The sequence below is a fragment of the Lipotes vexillifer genome, unplaced genomic scaffold (assembly GCF_000442215.2).
Source record: "Lipotes vexillifer unplaced genomic scaffold, Lipotes_vexillifer_v1.1 scaffold970, whole genome shotgun sequence".
Taxonomy (NCBI): domain Eukaryota; kingdom Metazoa; phylum Chordata; class Mammalia; order Artiodactyla; family Lipotidae; genus Lipotes; species Lipotes vexillifer.
Genome location: NW_006783115.1, coordinates 588,488 through 599,258, shown reverse-complemented (window position 1 = coordinate 599,258; position 10,771 = coordinate 588,488). Strand labels below are relative to the sequence as shown.

The following is a 10,771-nucleotide window of genomic DNA, read 5'->3' as shown; positions in this document are numbered from 1 at the left end:
AAAAAAAAAAAAAAAAAAAGAACAGGACTGACAGAGGTGAACCTTTCAAAATCAGAAACTGCTCATCACTAGCAGAAATGTGGTTTAGGAGCCAAATATGCCAGAAAAATATCTATAACGTGCATGACAGTTCTATGAAATTAACTGACTCTTATGGAATAATAAGAAAAGATGAACAAGCCAATAGAAAAATGGACAAAATATGAACAGATAATTCACAGATAATATATAGGAAGTCAGTACGCATATGAAAATTATCAACTCCACCAGTGATCAAAGAAAACCAAATGAAAACAATATGCCATATCCCACTAGTAAACAGGAAAAAACTAAAAAATTAATAACACTCGATGTTGGTGGAGATACTGGGAAATGAGTACCCTCACATGGTCTTTCTAGAGTGACTGCTAGGGTTTCTTTTGGGGGTGATGGAAATATTCTGGATTAGAATGGTGATGGTAGTATAACATTGTGAACATACTAAAAAAAACAAACAATGAATTATAAACTCTACAATAGTGAATTTTAGGGAATTCCCTTGCGGTCCAGTGGTTAGGACTCTGAGCTTTCACTGCCGAGGGCGCAGGTTCGATCCCTGGTCGGGGAACTAAGATCCCACAAGCTGCATGGTGCGGCCAAAAAATAAAAATAAAAAAAATAGTGACGTTTATATTATGTGACTTAAATCTCATTTTAAAAAAATGGTCCCCAAACCAATTGGGTCGGATTTGGTCCATGAGGCATAGTTTACCAAGCCCTGTCCTAGGGCAGAAAGCGAGTCTTGGTCCCTTCTGTTGCCCAAGGCCAGGTATGGTACCTGACACAGAGGGGACACCCGGGAGCAGTGGGCTGAATGAGTTAGTGAGAAGGGTGAATCATCTGAATGCCACTTGCCTGGGAAAACAAGCACCTGCTGACACAGCAGGGCTCACTTCTCAGCATGTCAGCTCTCCACAGCTGCACCTCTGAGGATTATCCCCATAAACTGTGAGGACAACCTCACCAGGGCCAACACAACCCAACACCCTCTGGCCCTGGCTTACTCATTGTATTGGTTTCCTGAGGCTGCTGTAACAAAGTACCACAAACGGGGTGGCTTAAAACAACAGATATTTATTCTCACAGTTCGGAAAGTCTGAAGTTCTAAATCAAGATGTCAGCACCTTGCCCTGTATGAATTCCTGGCCCACAGAAATCATGAGATAATGACTGTTGCTTGAAGCCATTAAGTTCTGGGGTAATTTGTTCCATAACAGGAGATAACTAGTAAATGAACCTTGTCTGTCTTGTTCACTGCTCCATCTTCGGTACTTAGAAACTGCAAGGGAAAACCAGCTTGGACTACAACTAAGAAATTTCATTAAGCATCTTTAAAGTTTGAAAGGAAGGGATGAAGAGGGCACTTGGGGTTAGCAGATGCAAACTAGTATATATAGAATGGATAAACAACAAGGTCCTACTGTATAGCACAGGGGACTATACTCAATATCCTGTGATAAACCAGAATGAAAAAGAATATAAAAAAGAATGTGTGTATACATATATTAGTGTGTGTGTGTGTGTGTGTGTGTGTGTGTGTAACTGAATCACTCTGCTGCAGAAATTAACACAATATTGTAAATCCAATATACTTCAATTTAAAAAAATGGAAAAGGAAGGAAGAAATGGAAGGAATTCAGTTCACTCCAACACCCTGGGATTTCTCTCCCAGACCTTCTTTCAAAGGGTTGTCCCAGAAAAGAGGAAGGTGAGTGGACCCCAGAACCCCAGGACAAGGCAAAGCAGACTTACTGATCTGTACCACACAGCTGGCTCCCAACTCCGGCCCCACTATGTGGCTCCCGACACACTTGAACTTCTTGCCGTCCGACAGCTGGGGCTGGTTCAGCATCTCAACCCCCAGCTTTGACATCCCCACAACCACTCCTCCTGGCTCTTCTGTCCACAGGAGGTCTGGGTCTGGGTATCCTCCGGCCCAGCGACAGCTGAGCTGCAGCGTGAACAATCCTGGCGACAGCTCTGCCCAGCACTGAGGGGCTGACGGAGGGGGCGCTGCAAAACACCAGAGGACGTGGCCTTAATCACAGACTAAGATGAGCCACTGGGCTGACCCTAAGGGTTACAGAACCAGGGTATCAGAGAAACGTCAACCCCAGTTAGTGTACCTTGAGATAGCTCCTAGCACAAATTAGTGCCTGACACAAGTTGGGTTTCCTCGGCTGTGTGTTAAATCTTGGAAGAGATTTGCATTCCTCACTAGCCACGTGTGGCTATTTAAATTTTCATTAATTTAATTACAAATTTATTTCCTCCATCAGACTACTCACATTTCCTAGTCATCACACATGGTAGCTATTAGACCATACAGAAGAGAACATTTCCATCATCACAGAAAGTTCTACTGGGCGCTGCTGGTCCCTAGAGGGAGCTGCAGGAGGAAGGAGATTTATTCATCCCCAAACCTCAACACACACTTTTTTTTTGCTATGTGCAAGTACCACTTAAAAGAATATATAAAAATTTAACAAATTACAAACCTGTTGTAACCTATGTGTTCATAATTATATATAAAATAATATATATTATATATGTATGTAGATAGTATATATATTATGTATGTCATATACCTTTATATATTTTATATAATACATATAAATAGAAATTTGGATCTTATTTGTAGATACGTGGCATCTAAAAGAAAAATTATTGGAAATATACCAAAATGATGGTTAGAGTACAAGTGATTATTTTCTTCTTTCTACTCATCTGTTTCCTACAACAAGCACGTATGACTTTATATACGATAAATGTCATTTATGATGGACAGCATTGAGACTTACAAAGGCTCTGAATAACGTATAAAGTAAGTGTGTCATTGCCCTGCCTGGAAATTGTCATTCTCATGCTCCCTTCGGTTAGCATGGATTAGGAGTGCACCCTGTGTTTATTTCTACAGTGGTTTTCCTCCACTAAATGTGTGTATAGGTGCATCGGGTTGCTGATTCTTCACCTGAAAAATAAAAATTCATGAACTATTGGTTCTTAACAGCGCTAGAGGGCCTGTGATCATGGAGAGTGTGAGAGCAGATGAATGGATAAACAAATTGTGGTAGAGCCATACAATAGATACTCTTAGGCCAAGAAACGAAAGCAAGTACTGACACAAGCTACAACAAGATGAACCTTGAAAACATGATGTTAAGGGAAAGATGCCAGTCCCCAAAGGTCATATAGGGTATGATTCCATTTACATGACATGTCCAGAATAGGCAAATCCATAGAGATAGAACATAGACTGGTGGTTGCCAGGGGCTGGGGGAAGAGGGTATGGGAGTGACTGATTCACGGATACGGGGTTTCCAATTTGGGGTGATGAAAATGTTTTGGAACTAGATAAACGTGATGGTTGCATAACACTGTGGATAGACTCAATGCCACTGAATTGTACATCTTAAAATGGTTAATGTTATGTTATATACTTTCACCCCAATTTAAAAAAAAAACTTTAGACCTGGCATTAATTTCCATCTATGACTCACAGGGACTCTCCTGTACTCCTAGTTAGCAGTAAGCTTCCAGAAGAGGCAACACTCTCTTTGACGTGTGTGCGTGCGTGTCGAGGGAGCTGCAGAAGCATGTTAGAACCTGTGCATCAGGTAAGTCTTTGTATACAAAGGGGAGGCACAAACACGCAGTTCACGAAGGGTCAAGGTGAAGGAGTGGGGGAGGGGAGCACTTCTTACGCACAGTAGACCAGGAGCTCGGTGGTCACCTTTCGATGTCTCCCGCCGAGCATGTTTGTGGCCAAACAGGTGTAGTTCCCTTGGAGGTTCTGCGACATCAGTAACAGCGTGAAGCAGCTGGCCGTCAGGTTGTTTCCGAAGGGCTCGGTGCTAGAATCCGGGGCCCGGAACCACCACTCAACCATGGGCGGAGGCCAGGAGCTGCTGCTGCAGCAGAAATCCACCCGGGAGCCCTTGGCCGCATACAGCGTGCCGTTGGGGAGCCTGCCGGTGCTGGAGATGTTGACCTCAACCTGATAGGGGCCTCCTGGGAACGAGAGAGCGGGTGGGGAAGGCGTAAGAGTTAACTGGAGCCCCTTACCAGCTCTAAGAGACACAGAGATGATCAGGAAGCAGCCAGTGAGGATGACAATATCAACCACTTATTGTGTGACAAACACTGTGCCAAGTGCCCTTAGGCATGCTTTCATTTACTCCTGAGCAATTCTGTGAGATTTACTGAGGGGATCAATGCTTACAGAAGATGGAAAATGCAAATTGCCCCTTTTCAAAAACACAGATGAGTGGAAAGGATATCTGTGCCTTAAAGAGTTAATATAGCAGGACTTCCCTGGTGGTCCAGTGGTTAGGATTCCACACTCTCACTGCCAAGGGTCTGGGTTCAATCCCTGGTTGGGGAACTAAGATCCCACAAAAGAAAAAAAAAGAGTTAGCGTAGCAGGCCTGAGTGCTTTCCTTAGAAAGGCCTGCCTGCAAGGTTGGCCTGGGCTGACAACTAGGAGCTTGGATTTCAGGGGGGTTCCCACCGTTCCCAGAACTGGTAAGAGTGGGGTTCACCAGGCCTAAACTGTTTGTACAAACAGTGTGGCTTATGCTGAACACCTGCTTTCCTTCTGAGAGTCTGGAATTTTGGTATGTGCTAGGCAGAGGATGCCTATGTGACAAGCCCCAGTAAAAACCTAGGGCGCTGGAGTCTCTAACGAGCGTCCCTGGTAGATATTCCACACGTGTTGCCACAACTTGTTGCTGGAGGAATTAAGCGTGTACCACGTGACTGCACTGGAAGAGGACTCTTGGGAGCGTGGTCCTCATTGTCCTGAGTTCTCCTAGAGAATCAGTGAAGCTGGGGGTGGTCTTGGGGACCCCTGGCACAATTTCACACTGAAAGACAAGAAACATTGGTTCCAATCCCAATTTTTAACTCCACTTACTAGCTGTGTGACTTTGGGCAAAGTATTTAACTTCTCTTAAGCCTCCATTTCCTCATCTGTAAAATGGGGGTGATGCTAGAACCCACTCTATGGGGTTGTCATGACAATTAAATGAATTAGTATCATACAGCACTCAGAACAGTGCCAGAAAGGCTGTCCCACGATTGGTACCCAGTGCATCTAAGATCCTCTTTGATCCTATTTATACTAAAGTCCTGTAGTGTGTTGCCTCCACCAGAGACTTCCTCTTAAGAAGAGTCCAGATAGGGCAATGCTTGGCCAAAGGGATAAATCTATGACTGAAGAATTTTGGACAAAAATATACCCGGGGATAGATTACTGGGGGGAGGAAAGGCTTTGCCAGATCCCCTCAGAGTACAGAAGCTAATTCCACCTATTCTGGGGCCATCGTATAACGACAGAAACTGTGGGTTTCTGAGGAAAATATTCTTGACAATATGCTTGTCTAGTCAGGGCTGGCTCCTAAGAGTTGCAATGATTTGCTGGAATCATGTCACCTCCCACAGAGGGTCTGGGGAAAAAATTATACTGTAGTTTGGGAGGTGCTCAAATATCCCATTGCCTGTTGCTGACTAGTTGGGTAGGTATGTGGACCAGCAGGTCCTAGGGAGTGCCCACAGCTGGCAAGCACCCAGCCAAGCACAGGGTACCTCTGTGGTATTGGTATCCACGCCTGGGCCAGCAAAGGTACTGTGTTAGATTGGACCACCTGGGTCTTCCAAATTGTGGTCTGGAGGGCCGCAGCGGCCTGTCATGAACAGTGAGACCCCCAGAAACTGGCTGGGATGGGGCTTTTTTTTTTTTTTTTTGACTGCGCCATGTGACTTGCGGGATTTTAGTTCCCCAACCAGGTATCAAACCCTCGTCCTTGGCAGTGAAAGCACCGAGTCCTGACCACTGGACCACCAAGGAATTCCCTGGGAGGGGCTTTTGACCAACACAATGCTGAGCAAAACATGGGTTTGGATAAAGGGAATGGATGAGAACGCTGTAGGCGAAAGGGTTAAAAAAAAAAAATCAAATGAGAGAACCTGAAGCGCCTTCTGAATTAAATGTTCAAAGGTTACAGCTTTTTTATAAACCTTTGGGTTGAGTCTGCTTTCTTGATTAAAGCTGACACCATCTTCTTAAATCCCTGGGGTTCTTCCCTTACTCTGACTAAAAAGAAGGCGGTACCCATTTCCATCCCTCTCACCTCTCTCTCCACCCCGCTGATGTTCCTAAACAGAAACCACCAGCCCTTTTTGCTTGCAGGGTGATGGTAGCAATCACTCGGAGAGACAGACAGATAGGAGAGGAAACAAAAATAAAACAGCAAATAAATAAAAATACAGCGTGTTTACAAAGGTTCAGCATCTTATGGAGGCCTTGGTCATGTCAGTTTCTTGGATGGATGCCTTAGCCTAGTGGTTATGAACTTGGACTCTGCATTCAGACAGACCTGGGTGTAAATTCTACTGCCACTTCTAGACAGACAACCTTGAGCAAGTGTCCATCCCTCCTATTCTCACTCTCCTGTCCTTCCTATGAAATGAAAAGAACAGGAATAACTTCTATCACCAGGTTATTGAAGGATCCAATGAGAGAATATAAGCAGAACACTTAGCCTGGTGTTTGACATGTGGTCAATGTTCTATGAATGTTATCTGACATTATTAACAGTAGTATACTTGTAGATTGATTCTAGAACATGCATCGGCAAACAACGGCCCGCTGTCTGTTTTTGTACAGCCTACAAGCTAAGACTGTATGTACAGATGAACATCCACAATCAATTTGATGAGAGAGAACACTAACTTTGAACCCCAACTAAGTGAAATGTTATCCCCCACCCCCACCCCCCGCCCAAAGATTCCCATTCTTCTCATTAGTAGGCCTGCACTACCAAAAAAATGTACTAGGTTATGGGAATTCCCTGGCAGTCCACTGGTTAGGACTCGGTGCTTTCACTGCAGTGGCCTGGGTTCAATCCCTAGTTGGGGAACTAAGATCCTGCAAGCCTCGTGGTGCATCCCCCCCCCAAAAAAATGTACTCAGTTATTATTATATTTTGAATTTTGTCAACAAAAAAACATGTGGAAATTTGTTTTCTCTCTTGTTATATAAGTACTTATATGATATCCTCGTTTTTACCTGTTGACTCAGAAAGACTAGAATATTTACTGTCTGGCCTCTACAGAAAAAGTTTGATTCCTGTTCTACAACAATCCACTACTGCTGCTGCCTTCCTGTTCTCTGTAGTCATTCTTGACATCAGAACTCACTTCTTTCCTTCCCCACCATAACTATAGGTTGGCCAGTCAAGTGTCTCAAAGAGTAAATTTACATCTCAGGGACCCACAAAATAGGAGATTCCCATCTTCGTATCTTGGGTTCTTTGACAATACAAAAAGTTATTTTCCTACATTTATTCTTCACACCAGCATTTTTATTTGAAAATGACCTAAGAATGTACTGACTAGCCTCTGCTAACCAGTGGGTGTACCTATTGTTCCACAGTGGGACAAGATCCTTGGGGAAACTTACAGAGTGTTTTGATATCACCTAGAGATGGAACATAAGGAATTCCCTGGTGGTCCAGTGGTTAGGACTCTGCGCTTTCACTGCTGAGGGCGCAGGTTCAATCCCTGGTCAGGGAACTAAGATCCTGCAAGCTGTGTGGCGCAGCCAAATTAAAAAAAAAAAAAAGAAGGCGATGGAACATAGAGGTGAATATAACAACCCCATTGCCTCCCCACCTCCCTAGTGACCACTGATTCTGTCCAGAAGACCAAAACCCAGAGGTCCTCAGCCTCTTACAAGCATACATCTCTGCTTCAGATGAGCTTGGCAAGACTCAGGTTAATCAATCTTTGGGCAAAGTTCATCCCATCTTCTGACGGGGCCAGCAATCTTTCTTCAGTATGCCCAACATCCCCTTTCCCTAGGACCTTATGTTGTGATATGGCACAGTGACACCATCACCATCACAGAACGAGTACAAATCAGATGGGCCCAGTTAGTCGGGGAACATGGGGCTTTCCTGAGACTCCCTTTCCTGGAAGTTGGGAGTGGCAGCCACATCATTAGCTAAACAGGAGCACTCCCATCCTCCAAACCCCAAATCCAAAGGGGCTCTTGGAGGTTGATACAAACCAGTTTCCTCATTGCCCATGTGCCAACCAACTCAAATGCTCCCTCAACACTTGCTGGGCCTGAGAAAAATAGACACAGGGAGAGTCTGGCATTGTGTACCACTCAGCTCCCCAGTGGCTAAGGGATCACCTCTTGAAAGAAGCACAAATTCTACTGGAATATGTTAAGGTCTGTGCTACCCACTCCACCCACTCCAGGCTTTCTGCAGGTAAACACACAGTGGTTCTAACCTCGTATCCACCTGACTTGGAGGCAGGAGCAGATGGGTAGGTAAGTCAGTGAAATAAACAGCTGTGGCAATCCTGAACTGCTCTGGACTAAGGGATTTCTGTACCCTCAGGAGCAGCGGTCCCAATCTCAATGGCAAGACTCTCAATTGCATCATTAAATTAACAAGGAACAGTGCAGAGTTCTTACTCCTGAGATGAATAACAAAGTCACATTGCAGTGCCCATTCCAGACAGGTTGTATCACCACAGGCCTATTGAAAACCTCACTCCCTAGAAGGCAGAGGCAACCAAATGCCCACTGATGGATAAGCAGAGATCCAGGTGGTAAGGAGGGAGAAAGCTCCCGGCCCTCATACAGCCAGCTTCATGTTTCTGCAGCATCTCTGTCCATTCACACGTTCAAGGTCACTTACAATTCTTTGTATATCTTGGATATTAACCCCTTATCAGATATATCATAGGCAGCTATCTTCTCCCATTCAGTAATTGGCCTTTTTGTTTTGTTGACAGTTTCTTTCACTGTGCAGAAAGCTTTTTAGTTTGATGTAGTCTCATTTGTTTATTTTTGCTCTTGTTTCCCTTGCCTAAGAAGACATATCCAAAACAAAAAGTACTAAGGCTGATGTCAAAGAGCATATTGCCTATGTTTTCTTCTAGAAGTTTTATAGTTTCAGGTCTAACATTTAAGTCTTTATTGCATACACCTCCATATCAAAAAAATAAAAAATATTAAAAAATGGGCAGAGAAACTGAATAGACATTTTTCCAAAGAAGACATACAGATGGCCAACAGACACATGAAAAGATGTTCACCATCACTGATCATCCGTGCTTATTGTCTGTCTTCTCCTACTAGGATGTCAGCTCCACACGGGTAGAGACCTTCTCTGACCTGTCCATTCCTGTGGCCCAGTGCCTAGAATAGTGCCTGGCATTGGGCTCTCAATAAATACATATTGACTAAAGGAATGAGTAAATAATTTATAGATGAGAAAATCAGGGAGCAATAGTGATCACATGGGTATTTCTACTCAATGACACGCCCTGGGTATAGAATGTGGATATCCCTCTAAACCAGTGACCAAAAAATTTTTCTGTAGGGGCCAGAGAGTAAATATTTTAGGCCCTGCAGGACATACAATCAGTGTCACAGCCACTCAGCTCTGAGGTTGTAACACTAAAGGCAGTCAGAGATAACATGTGAATGAATGAGTGTTGCTGTGTTCAAATAAGACCTTATTTATGGACACCGAAATGTGAATTTCATATAATTTTCACATGTCACAAATATTCTTTTGATTTTTTTCAACCGTTAAAAATGTAAAAAAAAATTTGTCACTTGCAGGCCATACAAAAATAGCAACAGGCTAGAAATGGTCCACAGGTCATGATTTTCCAACCCTTGCTCTAAATTCATGCATATATATTGACAGACATGATAGACTGATATAGGAAAGACAGTAGTAACAGTAGCTCATACCAAGCCCTGCATTTAGCGCAACAGCATAAGAGCATATACCTGATAAGGTATGCAATGCATTGTCCCCAATTAACAACTAAGAAAAACCAAAGCTACTGAAAAAGAGATATTAAGCTACTTACTCACTCAAGGTGACCTAACCTTAGGATTGGAACTCAGTCAGTCTGACTTGATTATGTTATACTCTGACTTTGTTGCATAATAAAATGAGATTGATAGTGAGGATGATATTAACAAGCTAACTAATATGCCAGAAGCCATTTACAGCACTGTATATAGATAAACTGGGATCTATTCCTCACAGCAATTCTATGAGGCAAGAATCCCTTTTATCTCCACTATACTGATGAGGAAATAACAGGTATGAGAGGTCATTTAGCTTGCAGGTAGTAGAGCCCAGAATGAAACCCAGGCCGTTGACTCCAAAGGCCCCCTCGGGTCCCAGGCTCTGAGTGCCACGCCAGCCAGTCTCAGTCACCACCCACCACTTACTGGCCACCTGCAGCCACACCTGGAACCACCGAGTCTCGTTCAGGACCTCCCAGCAGGTGTAGTTCCCTTCATCCTGCAGGCTCAGCGCCTCGATGTGCAGGGAGCTGGCATTCACCAGAGAGAAGCGTGGCTGGGCTGGGGGGAGGCTGGAATTGGAGGACAGGAGGAAGGCAGGCTCCGAGTTGTTGCGGTACCAGGTTATGAGGCCCCTCGGTCCCAAGATGTTGCCACAGCGCAGAGTGATATTCTCGTGAACTTCTCCAATGACGACAGCCTCCAGTCCTGAGTGAGGAAAGGTCAGTCTGTTACCACCTTTCTTTTTTTTTTTTTTGCGGTATGCGGGCCTCTCACCGTTGTGGCCTCTCCCGTTGCGGAGCACAGGCTCCGGACGCGCAGGCTCAGCGGCCGAGGCTCACGGGCCCAGCCGCTCCGTGGCACGTGGGATCTTCCCGGACCGGG

At 44.4% G+C, this 10,771-nt stretch overlaps 1 protein-coding gene and 1 non-coding gene across 2 annotated transcripts in view; one reads left to right on the top strand and one right to left on the bottom strand.

The window, feature by feature from the left end:
- The window catches only part of VSIG10 (V-set and immunoglobulin domain containing 10), a 29,409-nt gene that overhangs the window by 12,171 nt on the left and 6,467 nt on the right, over positions 1 to 10,771 (bottom strand). The window contains exons 2-4 of the mRNA XM_007455847.1: positions 10,313 to 10,594; positions 3,748 to 4,050; positions 1,792 to 2,052 (exon numbers count right to left, since the gene is read on the bottom strand). Coding sequence (XP_007455909.1) covers positions 1,792 to 2,052; positions 3,748 to 4,050; positions 10,313 to 10,594 — 846 coding nt within the window. The remainder of the gene's footprint in view (positions 1 to 1,791; positions 2,053 to 3,747; positions 4,051 to 10,312; positions 10,595 to 10,771) is intronic.
- On the top strand, positions 7,542 to 7,614 carry TRNAE-UUC (transfer RNA glutamic acid (anticodon UUC)). Its single transcript has one exon. It is a non-coding gene; the product is annotated as a tRNA-Glu (tRNA).